We start from the raw sequence: 20,841 nt of genomic DNA on the forward strand, positions 1-20,841 counted from the left end.
TGAAGAGATGCTACTTTAATATGTTAAAAATGTTTTATTGTATGGTTTAATGGGCACTATTTTTAGTTAACATGGATGTCTATTAGTAATGGCATCTTTTTTTTATTAGTTAATAAAAATAAACCCAACTCATCCTCAATATCATCTTATCCTTCTCTTTTCTTAAATTAAAAAAAAATTAATGTTTATTTTTAAGAGAGAAAGAGACAGAGCACTAGTTGGGGGTGGGGGGGGGGGGGCGAGTGGCAAAGAGAGAGGGAGACACAGACTCTGAGGGAGGCTCCAGGCCACAAGCTGTCAGCATAGACCCGATGTGGGGCTCGAACTCACGGATCTCAAGATCATGACCTGAGCTAAAGTTGGATACTTAACTGACTGAGCCACCCAGAAGCCCCTGTCCTTCTCTTTTCAAATCATTATTATTATTTTTTAAGATTTATTTAAGTAATCTCTACACCCCACATGGGGCTTGAACTCATGACCCTGAGATCAAAAGTTGCATGCTCTTCGTACTGAGCCACTAAGGCACCCCACTTTTCAAATATTATTGAAAACAAAGTTTACATTGAAGAAAATCATGTAAGCACTTCATCACTTGAAGTCTGAGAGTTTTTTTTTTCTTTGTTCTAAAGGAAAACAAGAGTTAGATTGCTTTTGCGGGAAGTTAGATTGCAATGTGGTCATGTATAGGCTTTACTCTTAGGTTACTATTTGTATGCTTCCTACGATGAGATTTTACTTATGTTATCTCTATTTTATAGGTGAGATGACACAGTGAGAAGAGTTAAGTGACTCCATTGCAGCCATACTTTTCAGTCAGGACTGTGTATTTCTAGATTCCCAAGATTTTGCTTATGTTGTAACCCCATAGACATGGTAATAAACAGGTTGTATCACTGCTTTCAAAGTAGAAGAGGGTCATTTCCAGTGATGTGCTTGGCCTAGGTGTCTCGGAATAATGATGTGTGGCAGACACATGAAGCTGTTCCTAGAAGAACAGAAGAAACAAAACTTTACCCTCCCACCCAGAGAGAGGCAGAATTTCAGGCTCCAGCAGAGCTGAACCAGCAGGACGCGGAACCCAGAGAGCCGGAGGAGCGTCAGGTGGAAGAGGAGCACAGGAAGGCCCTGGAAGAGGAGGCCATGGAACAGGTCGGGCAGGCTGAACATCTGGAGGAGGAACACGACCCATCGCCAGAGGAACAGGATCGGGAATGGAAGGAACAGCGTGACCCAAGGGAAGAAGCCAACCTTCTGGGAGGGCACGCTCACGCCGAGGTACGAGGTCCTTCACCTGCACTGGGATTCTGTTTCGTCAGCCAGGATAGGGAGCATGGCTTTGTTTTTAAACATTGAAAAAGCCTCCCCATATACAACAATCTCTAAAATAAAATTCGAGCGATTTCACTAAGTGTTACATGCACATATGTTTTTTAGATGCACATGTTTAAATTTTTTCGTGTAATGTTAATAGCATAGCTGCTCCCATCCCTCAGAAAGCTGACCCGAAGGAAACAGAAAGCTGTTGGTGTATTTTCTTTGTCAGTAGTGCGTAACAAGGCAGCCTCATGCTCACTCAGGTCCCTTGAGCAGAAGGAGGACAGATAAGCGCCTGATGGGGCACCTCCGGGGAACGTGTTCAAGTTCCAAGGGCAACTTGAGGCCCAGAAAGGTCTCATTTTCTATGATCAAAAGTCTCCTTCTCCCTGTTCATTTACTATCAAATGGTAGGTTGCCTTTTGCACATTCATCTTCAAGGTGGTTATTAAGTTGTCAAAAGGCTGATCTTATCACTTAAGGATGCCCACTGGGTGAGTATGTTTAACCAATCTCTGCTCAGTCTCCCCCTACCGGAGCACTCCCCTCTCACATAAATAAGGCTTTTTCTCTTTGAAAAATCCATTATTGGGGGCGCCTGGGTGGCGCAGTCGGTTAAGCGTCTGACTTCAGCCAGGTCACGATCTCGCGGTCTGTGAGTTCGAGCCCCGCGTCAGGCTCTGGGCTGATGGCTCAGAGCCTGGAGCCTGTTTCCGATTCTGTGTCTCCCTCTCTCTCTGCCCCTCCCCCGTTCATGCTCTGTCTCTCTCTGTCCCAAAAATAAATAAACGTTGAAAAAAAATTTTTTTTAAAAAAAGAAAAATCCATTATTAGAAAACCGAATTTAAAAGAACTTGAAGCAACACTGAGTGCAGAGAGTTATCTTTCTTCCTCTGTCTCTAAGCTGATCCTTAACAGTGGGCTACCTGCCTTTACATACATGCCAGTCACTTTGTATTTATGCCTCTGAGGTTTTGTTCGGCTTCGAGCTTTCTAAGACTTCAAGCTGCCTGAGGCTTTAGGCTGAGTAGATGTAACAGCCTCTGTTGTTGGACTCCTTGTTGCAAACTTAGCATGGAGAAGCTTCTCCCAGTCTTCTGTCCCTCATACGGCCTTTTTCAAAAGTAATTCCCCTTTGGGTTTAATTCCCCTTAACCCTGCACCTTCTTTTCTTTGGTGAATATTGGGTGTGCTTGTGTTGGTTGGGAGAGGGGGTGATGATGGAGGAGTGAGTTGTGGGTAGCTCAGTGGGAAGCAGAGTTTAAGAATTCGTGGATCAGTTTTTCCTTTCATCAGAAGGTACTGCCTTCTCACCCATTCTCTTTTTCCTTGAAGGAATTTGTTCTCTGCCCCTCTGCCCTTACCTGAAATTTGGCTTTTTTGGCTGTGGTCAGCCTGACATTGGTTCCGCATTCCTAGAATTAATTGGCATCGCTGGATCTTACACTCTTACAGCTTCAGCTTACACATTGCTACAATTAATGTGAGGTTACTACGTGCCCACTTAGAGCAGCACCTTTTGAACATCCGTTCAGTTAGGGTTCAGAAGGGATTTGCCCTTCTGTTTTGCCCTCTCCCGTGTGAGAGGGAGCACATTGAAAATCTGCCAAAATGCCAGCAAATCGGGAAGATGGGTTGCTAAAAGAAGCCAAGGCTGACTCAGAGAGTTGGGAAAGAGGGGTTCTGGCTCAGGGTGACCTTGGACCTGAGGTGTAATCCCAGTTCACCTGACAGATGGGTGTGTGTTAATTAAGTAAACCAGGCCCGCCGCCAGGGTGTGTCAGGGGAAACCAAGGAAGGGGTGACCGGAGGTGCGGCCTGTCACCCCCTCAGCAGCGCCACCTTTCCCCCCCAGGTGTATCCCTCCGCCGGGCCGGCCACCAAATTGCGATCGCCCTACGAGGAGCAGCTGGAGCAGCAGCGGCTGGCAGCGAGGCGGGCTGAGGAGGCGCAGAGGCTGAGAGAGCAGCAGGACGCCCTGCACCAGCAGCGGCTGCAGGGACACTTGCTGAGGCAGCGGCAGCAGCTCCTCGCCAGAGAGGTGGCCCGGCAGAGGCAGGCCGGCCCCGAAGAGGGGCGGCCGCAGCCCCCGGAGCAGCTACGGTAGCCTTCTCCCGATGGTGCACGCAGCCCTCCTCTCGTTCTTCTGAGCAGGGCACACAGCTCGGGGTGCCTGTTCCCTGTGAGCTTGGGGGGAGGGAGGGGGGGTGCTCCTGTAGCCGGGGCGGAACAACGACTGGAGACCTGAATTTCCAAATATTTCATTCTAAAACAATCAACCTTTTTTTTCTAATTAAAAACGTTAGATCTTCAAGCTTTATTTAAAAAAAAAATTTTTTTTAATGTTTATTTATTTTCGAGACAGAGAGAGACAGCATGAACGGGGGAGGGTCAGAGAGAGAGGAGACCCAGAATCCAAAACAGACTCCAGGCTCCGAGCTGTGGGCACAGAACCCACGTGGGGCTCGAACTCACAGACCGTGAGATCATGACCTGAGCCGAAGTCGGATGTTGAACCGACTGAGCCACCCAGGCGCCCCTCCAAGCTTACTTTAGAGAGAGAGAACCTAGCAGGTTCTGTGCTAACTTTATCTTACTTTACCACGTGAAAGGTGTTTTATGTTTTTTAAGGTATGCTTTGAAATTGTAGCTGGAATCTTTATTAAACCCAATAGCATAAGTTTAAAAAGAAAAAAAAGAAGAAAGAACCTCTTGATGACTTTTTAAAAACCGTTGAAAAATTCGTTTATTACCACCTTTAATTGTAAATGACTTCTGTGAAATTGTGCCACCAAATTTGTCACTGAATTGTTAACATTTGTGTCTCTTGCAGGCAGCAAGGTCATTATGACACTGTGGATCATGATATTGTTCAGGGAGCAGAGGACCAGGGCGTCCAAGAAGAGGAAGGAGGTGGTGAGACTTCTCAGATTGTCAATACGTTAATGAAATTACTTGGTCACATGGAACATCGACTCAGAGTTGTGTGCACATCTGAGTACATACAAGCGAGACTTGTGTACCACATGCCTTTTGTCACTGCTGTTGTTATGTCGCTGGTAATCCTTCCAAACAGTGCACGTTGGTGGCCACCCCTGCCCAAGATCATCTGTTTCCTTCCTAATATTTTTTCCTACAGTTTAAGCTTTTTGTGTACTGAATTGTTCTTTATGGCACATTATCATAGGACTGTTATACTCTGGGAAATGGCTACCTTTTCTCCTTACCTTGGAAACCTTTGGATCATTGCCTTGAAAGTTTTTCAGATTAAGGCACTAGTAGCTTTCACTTGTGGCAGGCGTCTCGTATGCAATTTATCGAATATCCCTTCCTGTATAATAGAACTACAAGGTAACAGTTTCTCTGGCAACTCTAACACTCAGATATGTATCCTCTTTAAAAGAGGCTAAAAGAAGGTGATTACCCAAACTCCCTCTATAGCCTGTTCTGATATTTTATAGCCCTCATAGTCGAGAAATTGTTTTCCTTATGTCCCCCTGTGCAGCACTTTCAGCTTTTTTTGTTCCATTCAGTAAGACTAGAGAACAGTTTGTTCTCTTATTTATTTAATGAATCCCGTGGTGCACTTGAAACCTGATGGTAAGTTACCTTGCATCTCTATTTTTTATAAGCTAAATACTCTCCATATACTTAACCTTTCCTCTTATATCTTACTTAAAAAGTTGTTTGTTCTTCTCTTTGTATGCTCTTACCTAAATTTCCTTTATGGAATTTTATTTTTCTGAAAGCAGCAAATATCTATGTGAGTTGAACTGTGAGATGTATCCTTGTGGTGGCATCCCTCATCACTGCCGTGTGATGAGGTGTTCTTTTTTCCATTTCCTGAGACGTTACCAGTTCTTCTTTTGGTACCTTGCTATTTCCTTTGATATTACCAAAAATTAGCTGACAATTTTATCAGTGTCCAGTTGACTGGGCATGCTTTTGTTGAGAAAGTTTTATTATTGTTTTTCATATAGCAAGGGGGAGAATGAAGCTCTTATGAACATTTGCTTTAGAAGATTAGCATGTGTCACTCACCCATGCTATCTCCTTAGACACATGGTCTAGGAAAAGGACCTAGTTTTATTCAGAAGAGCTGAGGTGTATGCCTTCTGTTGAATTAACCTCTTTCTCTTTGGAGGAGAGATTGGGTGAAATAGTCTGTAGGAAAGCCCACTGGTGGCTTTTCTTTGAGTGAAAGGGTAGAGTCCTGTCTGGTTCATCTGCACTGATATTAGTTCCTTTGATTTGCCAGCCTATGAGAGAGATAACCAGCACCAAGATGAGGCAGAAGATGACCCAGAGAACGGACATGAGCCTCAAGATCAGGGTCCCCACGAAGCTGATCCAGACTCCGAGGCAGATGTAAGTGTCCTCTCTTTCGGTCATGACACTTGGAAACTCACAACGCGGAAAGGAAACTTGAAGGTTTACCTGACACCACGCCTTTGGCTCTAGATATGTCTGTTATTTCATCAGTGCAGAAGGAAGGTGGCTTGCGTAATTATATAAGCAATGTTGTTAACTGTAAACTGAGGGTGTGTTGGGGGAGACTGACTCAGAAGCTGCTCTAGAAAAACATAGGAGTTTCCCTCTGACAACTTCTAGATCAGGAAAAGCAATGGTGAGAACCACTGAAATATGCAGTAATTCTGAAAAATGAAAAAAAAAAGTGTGGGAGTTAGAGAAGCAGAGAAAAGAAATGAGCCATTCTGGAGCATGTTGAATAGTCTGCTAGGGTGTTATGTAGGTCGTGTGACTGTCATCTCCCAGCAGTAAGCAACCATTTTAATCAGTACATGAAGTAAGGATGTGGGGCTTGAGAAATGGGGAAAAAAATGCTCAGGTACCATAATGCTGTAGAAAATTTAGAATATGAATTAGTAGAGACCTGATAACCAAGAATGTCCTTTGTGTTTACCAAGAAAGGACCTAGACTCCCAGTTCACCTGTGTAGCCGGGGGGCCTGAGGCGAGCAAGCGTCAAGTGAGTGCGTTCTCACGCTTGTGTGTAGATGAATTTTACAACTTACTTTAGCTCTCCTGTCATCTTTTGCTAGTAAAACCACCGCTATGTTTATCTAGTCTATGCTACCGTATGGGTCTTGTTTATATTGAAAGGAAGATCCATATATCTTTCCTTGATACTCATTGAGAAAGTCTCCCTGATGATAGCTGCTTAAAGCCCCCTGGATGGAAACAGCTTTAAAAATTTTTTTTAATTTATTTTTAATTTTTTTACTTTTTTTTTTTTTTTTTTAATGTGTGGAAATGGCTTTTGTACTTAACTGGAGCGGAGCTGTAACAAAGCACTTTTGCCTGTGGCTCCTGGGTTAGCACTTGTGCAAGTGCGCTCAGGAAAGGGTGGGAGCTCTGGAGAGTAGGGGAGTAGAGCTGGTGACTGTGGCGGGACAAGGGGGTATCTTACGAGAGCAGCAAGAAAGTGGATGTGCCTGAGTGGATGCAGGGCTGGTGAGAGGGTGCCTGTCCCAGTCTCTGCCCTCTGGGAGGTGCTGCGTGCTTTGAGGATGACCATCTAACCCTCTCTCTCCAGTCAGCACTCCACTTGGTCTGGAGGACACTGCTCTGTTCCTCCCATTCCTTCTTTTAATTAGAAATCGTTAGCCAGCTTGTCTCTCTTTGTCTCATCTAATTTTTTTTAATTAAAGAAATTTTTTCCAGTTTTATTGAGGTATGTTTGATCATCTGTTTATTTTTTTTTTAATTTTTTTTAACGTTTATTTATTTTTGAGACAGAGAGAGACAGAGCATGAACGGGGGAGGGTCAGAGAGAGAGGGAGACACAGAATCTGAAACAGGCTCCAGGCTCTGAGCGGTCAGCACAGAGCCCGACGCGGGGCTCGAACTCACAAACCGCGAGATCGTGACCTGAGCCGAAGTCGGACGCTGAACCGACTGAGCCACCCAGGCACCCCTATCATCTGTTTATTTGAAGGTAACAACTGTGCCTGTTACACTTCACCTATTACTTGTGTCGTGTTGGACCCTGTGTGTACATTTCTGTGGGCTTTTGCAACAGCCCTTTGGTACTTTGTTTTTTGAAGAGAATGTGTTATATTTTTCCTGTGTTTCCACATGTATTATTGATAATGCCCAGAAAGAAATCTATATATAGAGATTGTGGAGTGATTGGCGTCTGGAGTAAAGGTGATGACTTGTCACTCTGTATTCCCAAGAAAAGTATCATCTGCTCTTAAATGAAGCGTGTAGCCGGGGATGTGCAAATAATAAGTCAACTGAGACCGGTGAGCTCTTGACTACGTTCAAGGCTCCAAAGTGAATTGAAGTGGAATCTTGTTGCCTGGAGAACACTGATACAGATCAAATCTTGCTCTGAGGCCTCATCTCTGGGAGGCATTTGCTGCTTCAGCTAAGTGTCCTGTTGGTGACCCTGGAGTGATCGGGAAGCTCCTGCAAGCATTATCATCCCTGCCCAGCTCAACCTTTAAAATCTGAATCTTTATGAGGACATGTATTATTGTGAAAGGTGCTTTGGGAGTTTAAGTGGAAAATGGAGATAATTCTCAAGTCGATCATGTGTAGGGCATTTGTTGAACACCATAACTGAGAGCTGCTGGAGGGAGGGTTGGGGGAGAGATTTCTCAAGATCTGTTGCCAAAGACTGGGTTCGCTCAGTTCTTTTTCTCTTGTCCTTTGCCAGTGCAACATTTCTCTTTCGTGGTAGTGATCGTTCTATAGAAATTGGTTCCATGCTAGATACCGACTGTTTACTTTTGGATTAGCCCCTTCAAGCACACCCTTTCTTGAGTCCTTTCTGAGACTTCTCACTCTTCAATGGCTGCTCACCCCCTTAACGTGTAAAAAATTGCTCGCAGGGGAAAGCTTGTCTGTATGAAAATCAGCATACTCAGGAAAGATGTTCCTCCTTGCCTATCTAAATCCCCCATTTTAGTGATTTCTTTTACATGTTCTGTTAGTGTCGATGAACTATTTTTTTGGTCTCTTTAGTTCCACTCCCATTTCTCATGCTAGAGTTTGGAGGACTGTCTTGGAATCGCTTGCCGAAAACAAGTGCTGTCTGTACCTCACTCTGATCCATCAGCCGCTGACAAATAAAGCAGGAGTTTTGTCTTTTGACAGTGGGATGTGTACTTGTGAGTCTTGGCAAGGAGAGAGTCGAGCAGTCTGGTGAAGGACGATTTCATTTTCTGCCAGTGTGTGGCCTTTCCAATGAAATTAAATTTGATCCTGGATTTTGAGGTAGTGGTTGCTTTTTATTAAAATTTTGCAGAGGGCGGCTGTAGAGGATATAAACCCAGCAGATGACCCCAATAATCAAGGCGAAGATGAATTTGAGGAAGCCGAGCAAGTGAGAGAAGAAAATTTGCCAGATGAAAATGAGGAGCCAAAACAAAGTAATCCAAAGCAAGAGAATGCAGAAATGGAAGAACATTTGGTGGTAAGCAGACGCTACTTCAGAGGGTGGTTTTAACCTGGGCATCTTAATAACTGCCTGATTAATGCAGAAGGTTAGTCCTAAGGCACACTGACAGAAGGTTTGCCTCTTTGGTTGGTTTGTAGGCCACGATGTGAAATGATATGGCCACACTCAGAGAGAGCGAGAGTGAGAGAAACACACATCCTAGGTTTTGTGTTGGGAAGGATTATTCATCATTTCCTGGCCACCAGTGCACTGAAAGTACATGTGTTATGGCTGCAAGCTTGCTCTTTGTCCCAGAGAACTGTAAAATGCATCTCCCGCCTTCAGTAACCCAAGCCTCCCCTTTTGTTTCAACAGATGGCAGGAAACCCAGACCAGCAGGAAGATAATGTTGATGAGCAGTACCAGGAAGAGGGAGAAGAAGAGGTAGGGAGGTGGGCTGCAGGAAACTGGTCAAACTGCTTGGTGCGTCACACTAACCTTAAGGGGCAGCGTGGGCTTTGACGTGCCTTCCATAGACACGTTCAGAAAGACATAGTCGGGATGAGAAAGGGTGGTTCAAGAGGAAATGGACTGTGGAAAAAGGTGACATGTGGTTAGAAAGTAATAAAAAACAGGGTAGTAGAATCCTTCTTTCTGGGTCTCAACTAGAAATTTTGAACTAAAAGAAGTCATCCAGCCCTCCCGGAATGGTGGACTTAGGGCTATGTGATATTTGTAAGAATATTTTCTCTCGTTTCTTCCCCTCATAAGAGAGGGAAGAACAAAGCTTTGCATGTCAGGTCTGGGGGTCGGGATGAACCCTGTAACTTGCTCTGCAGACGTTGCCACAGTGCTGCCTCACGGGTGCCTCAAGTGTCCACTGGAAAACACTTAACACCCTCCAAAAACATTTTTAGGGTCTCTACTTTTTGCCTTTTCTCTCCTAAGAACTTAGTGTGATAATGAGATTTAATGATAAAGAAAAGGAAAAATACATGAGGAGGTCAGTTGAATAAAATGCATTTAGGTGGAATTTCATAAATTTCATTTTTAGTCTCCTTGTTATTGTAAACTTCTAACAGATTATCGCTAGCTAGCTTTGAGGAGCAGCCCTGTCCTGGTGGCACATCATGTAAGTGCTGGGTGAGTGCCATTGCTCGTAGCTGGTTAGTCTCCGCTCCCCACCGAACGGACCACTGAAGCCCCGAGCCTGGGGAAATGATATGAAGGAGGCCAAGGCCCCGTGTTTGGTCTCTCTCTGGCCCAGGAAATGGTCTGCTAAATCAAAGCTCTGGTGCGGAGGTGTTCCTCAGCCAGGTTTCTTGCCCATGTGGGCTTTAGCCCTAACGGGAACTGTGTGAATGGATGGACAGATGGCAGCCTGAACCGACACCCCCACCATTGGGGATCCTGCTCAAAATACGCGAGCTACCCCTTTTGCCAGTGCAGTTCCCTCGACGAGCCCTGCTTTCTCATTGTTGTTGCATTTGTTGTCCACTTCTCAGAGCTCATGTGAAAGGGTGTGCTATACCGGGAAAACAGAAAGGGATGTTGCTCTTTACAGCCACTGGCCACGTACAACTCTAGTCACATGTACATTCACTGGCTTGATCTTTTTATCCTTTCTCTTTTCTCATCCTGCCGTTCATCCTGGTCGAGATCCTGAGCTCTGTTATCACAAGAGAACATTAGAAGAACTAGCAGCCTTGAATATTAAGATATTTGGCAAGAAAAAGATACTCATCTGGACTTCTCTTGTAACAGGATGTCTGAACGAATATTACTCTGTCTCATTATGTCAGATGCCAGGAATCTTTGAGGGATTAAAGGAGAAGAGATTCACCTTGGCTTCTTTTTAAAAATGCAGAAGGGTAAACATAAAATTTTAATCAGTATTTACTGATTATTTTTCACCTTTATATTATGTCAGTCAAGGTGGAGAGAGCAGTCCTGTGATCCAAGACGGATCAAGGATAGGAAAAAGAGAAAGAGACAGGAGGGGAAGAGAGGGGTGGCGGGCAGAGGTGAGGGCTGCAGGCGGGCTGAACTGACCAGAGCCCTGTTCTGTCCCTGCAGCGGGCCCCCACTCCTGCTTCTCTTTCTCTGGTTCCCTGCTCTGAAGTCCTGTCTGGTGCCTCTGCCCCACGTTCTGACCCTGTCTTGTGTAGGTTGCACAGCCTCCCATGTGGGACTGCTCTCAGCGTGCCTTTCTCTCTCTCCTGGTGACTTCCGTCTCTGCCCCCTGGCGTCCCTTGCACAGGCTGTGTTGCATTCCTTGGGCAGTTCCTGAGATGGTTAGTTATGGGACCTTTCCACCTTCTTCCACTGTTCCAGTCCTTCCCTTGAGGAGGGAGAAGACTGGTCCCCAAATACAATTTAAGGACTAGTAATAGAGACGAAGTTCTCAGCAGACTGCAGCGAAATGAGAAAAGGAGGTCTACAATATGTGAGAACGCATAGCATGTTGTTTATAGGTGCTGTGTGTGAGACATCTGTGGAATGGTCTGGAAACCATGCAGGGCCCTGTAATGTGCATTGTTCTTATCTGCACCGAGCCCCAGGGTCGTCCAGCTGTCCCCACTGACCACAGGGATGTATGGCTCATTGCTGCCATCGGTTCCCCTCCCTTCTATCCCAGGTCACCTGACTTCTGTCAGAGCTGTCCCTGCTCAGAGCTACAGCCCATCAGACTTGTGACTTGAGGGGCATCTGGGTGACTCAGTTGGCTCAGCGTCCAACTCTTAATTTTGGCTCTGGTCATGATCTCATGGCTCATGAGACCGAGCCTGGCGTCAGGCTCTGTGCTGACAGAGCAGAGCCTGCTTGAGATTCTCTCCCTCTCTTTCTCTCACCTCCCCTGCCAAATAAATAAATTAAAAAAAGAGAGAGAAAAAAAAAGACTTGTGACTTGAGCTCAGAGAGTAGGACCCAAAATAAGTGTGCTTTTTGGAAATTTGCACCATCCCTGCCTTCTTTTATCTTAGTGTAATAGCATTACCCTTCTAAGGCATAAAAGTGATGGTTATGAACAAGTGTTCATGGCTTATTGTTTGGGACATTCATGTGGGGATCCCATCCTTGTGTCGCTTACTGTCCAGATTTTTTTATCTACTTATGAGCAAATGAGACAAATTATGACATTGCCAAAAAGTGCTGTGTGTGCCTAAAAATTATTTAAATGTTCAGAAAAACCCCAGAAGTTAAATGACTGAAAAATCTGAGTGCTCATTTTCTCCAGTGTAACTGAAAACAGATTGATCTGAACACTCGTGGGAGAGCGTGCACAGGGATATATGGTCAGCTTTAGTGGCACCGCCAGCCTGTGAGTCGCCTTGTGCAGGCGGCACAGCCTTCCCTGTTAAACATCACCCAGCAAATGGTGGTGTCCGTCACTGTGGCTGATGTTGCTGAAGCCTCTCCTGTGTCACGTGCCATCCACCTCTTTGCATCCCAGCCTATTGGACTGCGTAAGGCTCGGCCTTCCGGCTCCTGTCTCATCCCGTGATGTCTTTGATCTGTGAAGCCAAAGCCCATCTTAGACCCAGTAGATCTGTCTTATTTTGGCTATTAAACTTTGCTGCATCACATAGGGACTGTTTCTAAAAGTGGCTGAAACGTTAGATTTCAGTGAGTAAAAATGAGTAAAGAGGAGCAGTGTTGGGAAGTTTTTGACAAAATGTTCGTGTCAGCTTCAGCAGGTTACTGAAGAGGGTTGAACGTGGAAGACGTGATTGGTGTGTCTCCATTATAAAGGAGAAACATCAGTCTAAACACGTGTGAAAATTAGAAACTTCCGCATCATTTGTTCCTTTTCAGTAATGCCTTTTAAGATGAGTTTGAATTGCTTTTGTTCCCAATACAAAGAATATACTACCAGAATAATAGTGTATACATATATATATTTGAAAATTATAAAATTTTTATTTGTGGGTTCCCTAAATTAATTTACCTCAGATTTGGCAACTGATAAATAACCCGAATTTTCTACAATAGGTCTCCAGAAATGAAAGACCTCACGCAAGCGTGTTTCTCTCTCTGGCCAGAGACATTCTTAACCCAGCACTCCCCGTCATTGAAACTAGCAGCTCTGAGTCTTTGCTGTGGCTAAGACTCACCTTGGAGAGTGTGTGAAAAGTACAAATTCCTGGATTGGACTTCACCCTTGGAGGTTTTGATCTTACCTGTGCTGGAGCCTAGTAATCAGCGTTCCAGGAACACACTGTTTGGAGAAGCATGCCTGGGACAGGTGTCCACGGGCGGACTTGGGGAAGTCTGAACCTCCTGAACCTTCTGTGTAAAGTGACATGTATCTGTGTCTCTTTGCATACATTTGCATTTCTTCTCAAAGTTGTAAAAGGGTTCGTGACTCCCCCCCGACACACAAACACACAGAAAATTTTTACATCACTGATTTTCATCAAGCCGTTTTATTTTACAGATGAGAAATTTGAGCTTCAGAGAGGTCAGCTAAGTTTTTGAAGGTCACACAGCTTGTTATTGTTGGACCCGTGATTAGACCCCAGCCAGGTCTGATTTTAGAGGCTACTGTAATTAAGGCTGTAGCAAGTACGGTAACTAAACAGTGGATAGGGACGAGTTCTTCTTTATAGAAGTTGGTGAATGCAGAGGGAATGGTGGAATTAGAGAGTCGCCATTTTTGTAACCTCTAATTAAACGGGTGACTTAAGAGCAAGTCATCAATGGGTGATCTTGCTACATGAGTGGAGGTCAGGGAGTTGTATCATGGAGGGGTCAGACTCCTGAGCTCCTTGACCAACTTGAGCCTCATTAAAAGTACCAGGGACACGTTTTATATGCCTCCCGATGCGGTGAAGATATAAAATATACAGTATTACCTTTGAAAAACTCTTGCTTTGTAAATCGAATCCATTTAAGTCTTAAACTTCCTTTTATAAGAAATGTGGGGGCCAAAGGAAATAAGTGATACCTTAAAGAAGCAAACAAATGCAGCATGTGGGTCATTCTACAGGAAAATGAGTTAATAGCATTAAGGAAAAAAGAGGGGAGCAGAATGGATGTTAGGTGTGGCCTTTGTTTGGATTATTAGACCAAACCTACTGTAAATAGACGTTTTGAAGATAATCAGGAAAATGTTAAGCATGAGGTAGACATTAGATGATACTGTGGGATTACTTATCAGATGTGATAATGGCTCTATGGGTATGTAAGAAAAATCCACTGTTTTTAGAGATAACATACTGAGATGGATAGGGGCGAAACTACGGTGATGTAAAATGTGATAAAATTATGACGAATAATGAGGTCTAGAAATTTTAAGAACCCTTCATCAACAAAAATAAAGAACAGCGATAGGTGATGCGAGGGCAGCAACGTTGAGATAACTTCTGGACCTTGGTGATGGCGGTCAGGAGTTCTTTGAATTATGTTTTATTTGTGTGTGCTTGCGAATTTTCATAGTAAAAACAAGTGACCTTATTTTTATGCAGCCAGCACTTTGGAGCCAGTTTTTTTTTTTTTATTTATTTTTTATTTAAAAAAAAAATTTTTTTTTTTAACGTTTATTTATTTTTGGGACAGAGAGAGAGACAGAGCATGAACGGGCGAGGGGCAGAGAGAGAGGGAGACACAGAATCGGAAACAGGCTCCAGGCTCTGAGCCATCAGCCCAGAGCCTGACGCGGGGCTCGAACTCACGGACCGCGAGATCGTGACCTGGCTGAAGTCGGACGCTTAACCGACTGCGCCACCCAGGCGCCCCTGGAGCCAGTTTTAATGAAGGTTTTAATCCAGGTGTGTCTGACTCCGCAGCCTATGTTAGGGTTTGGCAAACTACAGGCCTCAGTCTGTTTCATAAGTCAAGTCTTACTGGAACACGTCCATTCCTTTTTGTTCACGTACTGTGCAAGGCTGCTTGGGCACCAAAGGGGTGGAGTTGAGGAGCCGCTCCAGAGACTTGACGGCCGAGAAAGCCTGAATATGTACTGTATCTGGCCCTTTACAAAAAAAAAAAGTCTGTCGACCTTGATTTATATGTTCTTTCCACCATGTTGCAGTTTCAAGGCAGTTCCTTCTCAATCCCAGCTAAACCAAATTTAGTGTTCACTAGTATGTTTTCCTTGATAATGCTCTAAAAGACGTGTCTTTGTTTCCTGAAATTGATCGGGACACTTTGGCAGTTTAATGATGTTTCAGTGAGTGAGACCGTAGTATATGTAGTGTCAAATAAGTGGTTCGGTGTCTTCATCCCAGCACCCTGGGGAATGTCGTCACAAGACTCTGTGACTAAGGGCAGAGATGTCATGGACCACTGATAGAGCTTGCAGGTGAAACTAGGGTGTTTTCTCTTTAGCTCGTGCCACCGGAACGTGTGAATACAAAAACCCTGCTCTATGCCTCTGTGTCCAGAATGTACTTATTTGGTGCCATCGTACTTTAGGGCCTGTGAGTCTGGCCGATGTTGGGCTGATTAGAAGAGATTCATGAAAGCTGGGCTCTGTCTCGGGCATCTTTGAAGGGTCATGTTTGTAGGCTCTTAAGCCAGGTTCCCTTCAAAGCTTGTGGGGTGGGTTGTGACTCGTTCCTGTCATACCTCGGATGGACACTTAAGAGGCAGCCCTTAATTTGTTCCTCTTTAATTGTAACGCCTGCGTACTTGCCCTCCTTTGCGCATTTGTGGGATTTTTAACTCCCCCGGCCCCCAAAACCTGGTAATTCTGTGTGTGATTCCGGAGGACTTAACTCTTATACCACTGTCCTAGGACAAGGCAGGTTTGCTTTTCGTCCCAGTACATGATACTTAACTGATGGTCAGCAATTTTTTGATACTCAGCTGACTTAAATCTTTTGGCATACATAAGGTTGTCAAAATACTTAAGTTAGAAAATGTTTTACCTTGCATTTTTTGTGCAATGTAATCATTAAATGGAGATTATTTAGCAAAGATGTTTGGATACTTTCTTTGATTTGCATTTTGAAAAAAATAATTGGGATCCATGACACATACTAGGAATAGTGCACATGACAGAAAACTACTTAAAACAGACATGTGATGTTAGAACATCGAAGAGATGTAGGGATTTGAGGGAGTTTAGTAACTATTTCATGAAGAAATGGAAATGATTATGTTCTGAGCTCTAGATATTGTAGCCAGAGAACTTTTTCTTAATTAAGAATTGTACATACACATTTTCTCTGTTTTCTACTACATTGTATACAGGTAATGGTGTCTCTTCTCTGTGCCTTTACAGAGCAGGCATTTGCTGCTTTGATTCTCTTATTCATTGACTCATTCACTCACCAGTATTTATTAAGCAATTGCTGTATGCCAGGTATACATCTTGGTATTGAAGACAGTTGAGTAAGACATGGTGTCTGTCTTCGTAGAGGTTACATTCCGTCAGAGCCTTCAGACTTCTGCAGTTCTCCCATTGGAAAAGGGGAGCTTTTAATTTCATAAGCTGAATTTCTTCAAGTGTTAATCTTGGAGGTTTAATGCTTATTCAGAGAAATTGGAAATTCACACACAGAAGTCCTAGGCTCTGAATCAATCGCGTTGATTTCTTTGTAGGACGTGTGTTGTACATCTTCATAGCTAATAGACAAGTCAGGCCTTTGGCGTCTGTCCTTTTTCAAATTCATCTTTAGCTTGATTTTGTTTTTACTACTTTAAATGAACTTTTTGGAAATCAAACTATTGAAATTATAAAAAGTGTCACCTGGTGTCTCTGGTTTCTCTCAGGTTCAGGAAGATTTGACTGAAGAGAAAAAGAGGGAATTAGAGCATAACGCTGTAGAGACCTATGGTGAAAACGATGAAAACGTGAGTGTGGGACATATATTTCGGCCGCATGCATGTGCGCGTACGTAGGAGATGTGAATGGCTGCTTGTGTAGATACCACTGTGTACGTCTGAAAGTCTGTGATGGTATGAGGATTAGGGAAGACCGCACTGTTGCCTGTTGGACCATTTTTATTCAGTCTTTTCTCTAAAAGTGAATAACTTCATGCCTTTTTTTTCTTTAAAGAGGGAATTATTTATATCACTAACTCTGTGCCCTCTTACTTTTCCCTTTCTTTTTTACCTTTCAGGCCGATGAAAAAAACAATGATGGTGAAGAGCAAGAAGTTCGAGATGACAACCACCCCAAAGGCCGAGAGGAACCCTATGAGGAGGAGGAAGAAGAGGAAGAGGACGGGGCTGCTGTTGCAGAGAAATCCCGGCGAAGAGCTGAAATGTAATGGTGCCCGACCTCACCGACAGTGCTCAGCCAACGGATTCTTTTCAAGCTGCTCAGACGTAAATCTGCCTACTGAACTCTAGGATATTTAATTACAAAAATTAAGAATTTAGACTTTTTTTTAACTTTTGTATTAGAAATGCTCATACATTTATATGAATATATTTTGGTAACCTAGGTTAGAGCTTCTTTTGTATTCAAGCTAAACATGGGCAAGAAGAGAAAGAATAAAGCAAACCATGGCCTTTGAATCTCATTTTTCATAGATTAGGTGATGTTGGAAAGGGCACCGATTTTGTATATTTCAGCTTGTTACTTTTCTGTCTTCTAGTTTCCAGCTGTTCTGTTGTTTGCCTTTAATAAAATACAGGATTTCAAATAGGCAATACTGCAGAAGGCTGCAGATCCTTTAAGGAGAACGGCCAGTTTATTAACTGCTGCCTTTCTGAGGTTCTTGTGAGGTATAGTTCTGATGGAATTTTTACCCATCTGTCTGTCTCTGCAAGAAGATCCATGTACAGAGTGACATACGATTGGAAAGGCATTTTGGCTATAAAGACATTGTTTTTCAGAATTTTTGTATCTGTTAGAAAAATGTTTGGCTTTACTTAAAATCACAGCTCTTCTTGAAAGGAATTAGGTTTTTAAATGAGATGGTACTAAAACCCACACGACAGTATTCTGGACTTTGACACTCCAGTATTCAAACAAGGTAGGGCACCTCAGTGCATTAACCTTCCTGAAGGACTGACACCTTGTTTACTAACTAGTGTGTGTGGCTGGTGTTTTCTATGTGAGCACCCATTCAGTTCTTTTTTTCTGAAGTCACCTAGTGATATCCTTGTTTCAATATCCAGTTCTCTACAGTACTATATATTTCCCCTGTAAGCTCTGTTTCTCAGTATGTAATCACTTTGATAACAGGAATGAACATGAAGGCATTCCAAATTATACAGTTGAATTAGGGTTATTCTTCGAAAAGTATTCAGTGAAATACACATGGTAATATGATAGACCCTCATGATTTTTCCATTTGCTGGGATTGGGCTATGAATTACAAAAGTCCTTAAAATAAAAATTTAAAAATCAAAAATATCTTTCGGGGTAGAGACATATCTGTCTCTCTATATAAAGATTTTTTAAATATATAGAATTAGGTTATATAACCCATATGTGTGTGGTTTTGTAATAATACTCTCAAATTAATAAAGGCAAATTTCAGTTTCTACCATTGTTGTATGAATGCGATGTTATTTTTTAACAACCGCACTCATGTATGGTTCTGATTATCCCAGCGGAGTGATTGTGTATGTATGCATAGGAATGTTTTGTTCAAATGTATTTTGGATTTTCAATAATCATAGATCAAATTTTACCTTTATGTATAAAAAACCCTTTATGTAATGTAAAATGTATAATATTGTACATAATATTCAGAATACAATTATTTTGGTAAATTAGTTTGTATTTTTAATGTCCCAGTTGCAGTATTTAATTATTTGAACCATATTGAAACTTGGTAATAGTCAATAAAGCTATGAAAAGCAAGTGGTAAATCTTTTAAAAGTCTGTGATTTCTTATTAGTTTCTGATCTTATTCTTCAGCTCCTTTTTGTGAAAGGAAAAATTTTAGGAGGTTGCCAGTATATATTAATGAATTCTAAAATGCCTTTCCAACCTTTACCTACTTTCTTTATCTCTTTCTCTAATTGGATTGGTACTTGATTTTTTTCTCCCCTTTCCTAAAGGAAGAGCTAAGAATTGCTACTTTATTTGAGCTAGTTTTGGTGAAGAAAAAATAAATAGGTACAGAAACCTAAGATGTTGTCATGTGAGCACACGCAAAACAAAAAGCCTATTAAATCTTCCCTCCGCCCCCACCCCAGAAGCAACCATCACAAACCATTCTCCTCCATTTGGCACCAAGTTATAGTCATTCTAACTAGTGTTTGGAAGAGGACTAATCAGCCAGAATTGATCTACATTAATGAGATGAACAGAAATACAGGGTCACTTGTATTTATCTTGCCAATTATTCTGTGACTTTTGGCACAACCAAAAAAATCAAAGGATTTGGTCTCAGTGACATAATCAGAAGGGTGGGGGAAGGCACCTTTATTAGGGACAACTACAGTGGGACACAAAAAAGCTACATTAGTACAAGTGTAATGACTACATACTTGTAAGAATGATCTTAAAAGATCCTGGAATAAGAGTATAACGTGAACCACAGGTAGGTCACAGTGAGTCACTTTCATAAAGGAAAATTATTGACATGTATTGAATGCCTTCATAATACAGGAAGTATGTGAATAGGTTCCACGTTATCCCCACAGTGATCCTTTAAGTTTCATGGAATCCCCTTCTCACAACTGAAGAACTTTGTCCTCCTGGAGCATTTGACACTGTTTAACTGAGTCCTCACTTATAAACCTTCCTGAAGGACTTCCTCATAACCTTCCTGAAGGACTGACCCCTTGTTTACTAACTAGTGTGTGTGTGGCTGGTGTTTTCTATGTGAGCACCCATTCAGTTCTTTTTTTCTGAAGTCACCTACTGATATCCTTTTTTCAATATCTAGTTCTCTACAGTACTATATATTTCCCCTGTAAGCTCTGTTTCTCAGTATGTAATCACTTTGATAACAGTGAGTTCTCAGTTCTCTTATTACATTGTGGTACATCCATGCTAGGGCGTGTAAAAAATTTAAAACAAGTCATTTTCTATTCTTGAATCCTCTTTTGTCTTCTGTTGTACTATCTCTTCCTAGGTTTTTTTTTTTTTTTTCTTACCATCCTGGCTACTTTTTCTCAATCTTTGCGGGATTCTCTTCTCATCCTGCCTTTAAATATTCGTGTTCTTCAGCTTTTGTCCTGGAGGTCTTTCCTCTATAGCCCTCTCTCTGTCCATGCCTTAGACACGTGTCTCCTGATCCACTTCTTCAGCCTCACTTTCTATGACCTGTTCTACCTCAAATTTATAATTCTCAAAGCTAAATTTGTCTTTTTCTCTCCCCTCCTAACACCTACTTTTAGTTTCAATATCTCCACTAAGCTTCTCAAAACAGAAACAAAGTTTGTCCTTGATTCTGTCTTCATTCCCTACAGAGGCTACCAAAATATCTTTAAATTTTCCCATTTTTTCCCCCATTCCTACTATCCTGGTTCAGGCCACTGTTCCCTTTTACCTGGACTATTACAACAGTCCTTTAACTTCTCTCATTTGCTCTCCCCCACCAATCCCTAAAATCTGTGACAGTGTGATCTTTCAAAAGATAACATTAACACTCCCCCACTATAAAATTATTCAACAAATTGCTATTCCACACAGAGAAAATTCCAAACTCTTAAGTATAACCTACATCATCATAATCTGGCCCCATCTTTCCTCTCCAACTTTATAATTTACATTCTAATACTGAATCATAATAAATGTGGCTCCTCTTTGTCAAGCACATTCCTCTCCTAATGTCTTCGTAACCCCTCGACCAATGCCAAAGCTACTGTGTCCTTAATTCAGGATAGCTGGTGTCCATTTTCTCAGTTGTACGGAGAAAATAGTCTGCAGAAGTAGAGAACAAACATAACTCACAAAAGTAAGCAAACAGCTTCTGCACAGGCGGAAGTGAAGAGAGTTGTGGCAATTTTGCAGTCCTTATATCTTGCCATTCCTGATGCCAGCCAAGTCTACCCAGGGGTTGATTAATGAGCAAATAAATCTTCCTTTTTTCATTTGAGCTAGTTGAAAATGGATTTCTGTCACTTGTCATCTGAATATTCTTGACTAATACTTAATATTCAGTTCCTTTAAATCATCATGCTCTCTTGCATCATGGTACATTTACTGCCTACTCTCCCCAGAACAACTGTCCAATCCCTCTTTACTCTCTTCTCCTTTGC

General features: G+C 42.6%; 1 protein-coding gene across 4 annotated transcripts in view; it reads left to right on the plus strand.

Annotated features, from left to right (window-relative positions):
* GOLIM4 (golgi integral membrane protein 4) overlaps nucleotides 1-18,498 on the plus strand; it is an 80,982-nt gene extending 62,484 nt beyond the window's left edge. For 2 of the 4 annotated variants that reach the window (XM_043594958.1, XM_043594960.1), the window contains 8 exons: nucleotides 946-1,278; nucleotides 3,173-3,420; nucleotides 4,151-4,233; nucleotides 5,576-5,685; nucleotides 8,593-8,760; nucleotides 9,100-9,168; nucleotides 16,444-16,524; nucleotides 16,794-18,498. In XM_043594958.1, the coding sequence (XP_043450893.1) occupies nucleotides 946-1,278; nucleotides 3,173-3,420; nucleotides 4,151-4,233; nucleotides 5,576-5,685; nucleotides 8,593-8,760; nucleotides 9,100-9,168; nucleotides 16,444-16,524; nucleotides 16,794-16,943 (1,242 nt within the window). In that variant the 3' untranslated portion in view covers nucleotides 16,944-18,498. The remainder of the gene's footprint in view (nucleotides 1-945; nucleotides 1,279-3,172; nucleotides 3,421-4,150; nucleotides 4,234-5,575; nucleotides 5,686-8,592; nucleotides 8,761-9,099; nucleotides 9,169-16,443; nucleotides 16,525-16,793) is intronic. The other 2 variants (XM_043594959.1, XM_043594961.1) reach the window with 1 other exon arrangement.
* The last annotated feature ends 2,343 nt before the right edge of the window (nucleotides 18,499-20,841 follow it).

This window comes from Prionailurus bengalensis, chromosome C2, assembly GCF_016509475.1.
Source record: "Prionailurus bengalensis isolate Pbe53 chromosome C2, Fcat_Pben_1.1_paternal_pri, whole genome shotgun sequence".
NCBI lineage: Eukaryota > Metazoa > Chordata > Mammalia > Carnivora > Felidae > Prionailurus > Prionailurus bengalensis.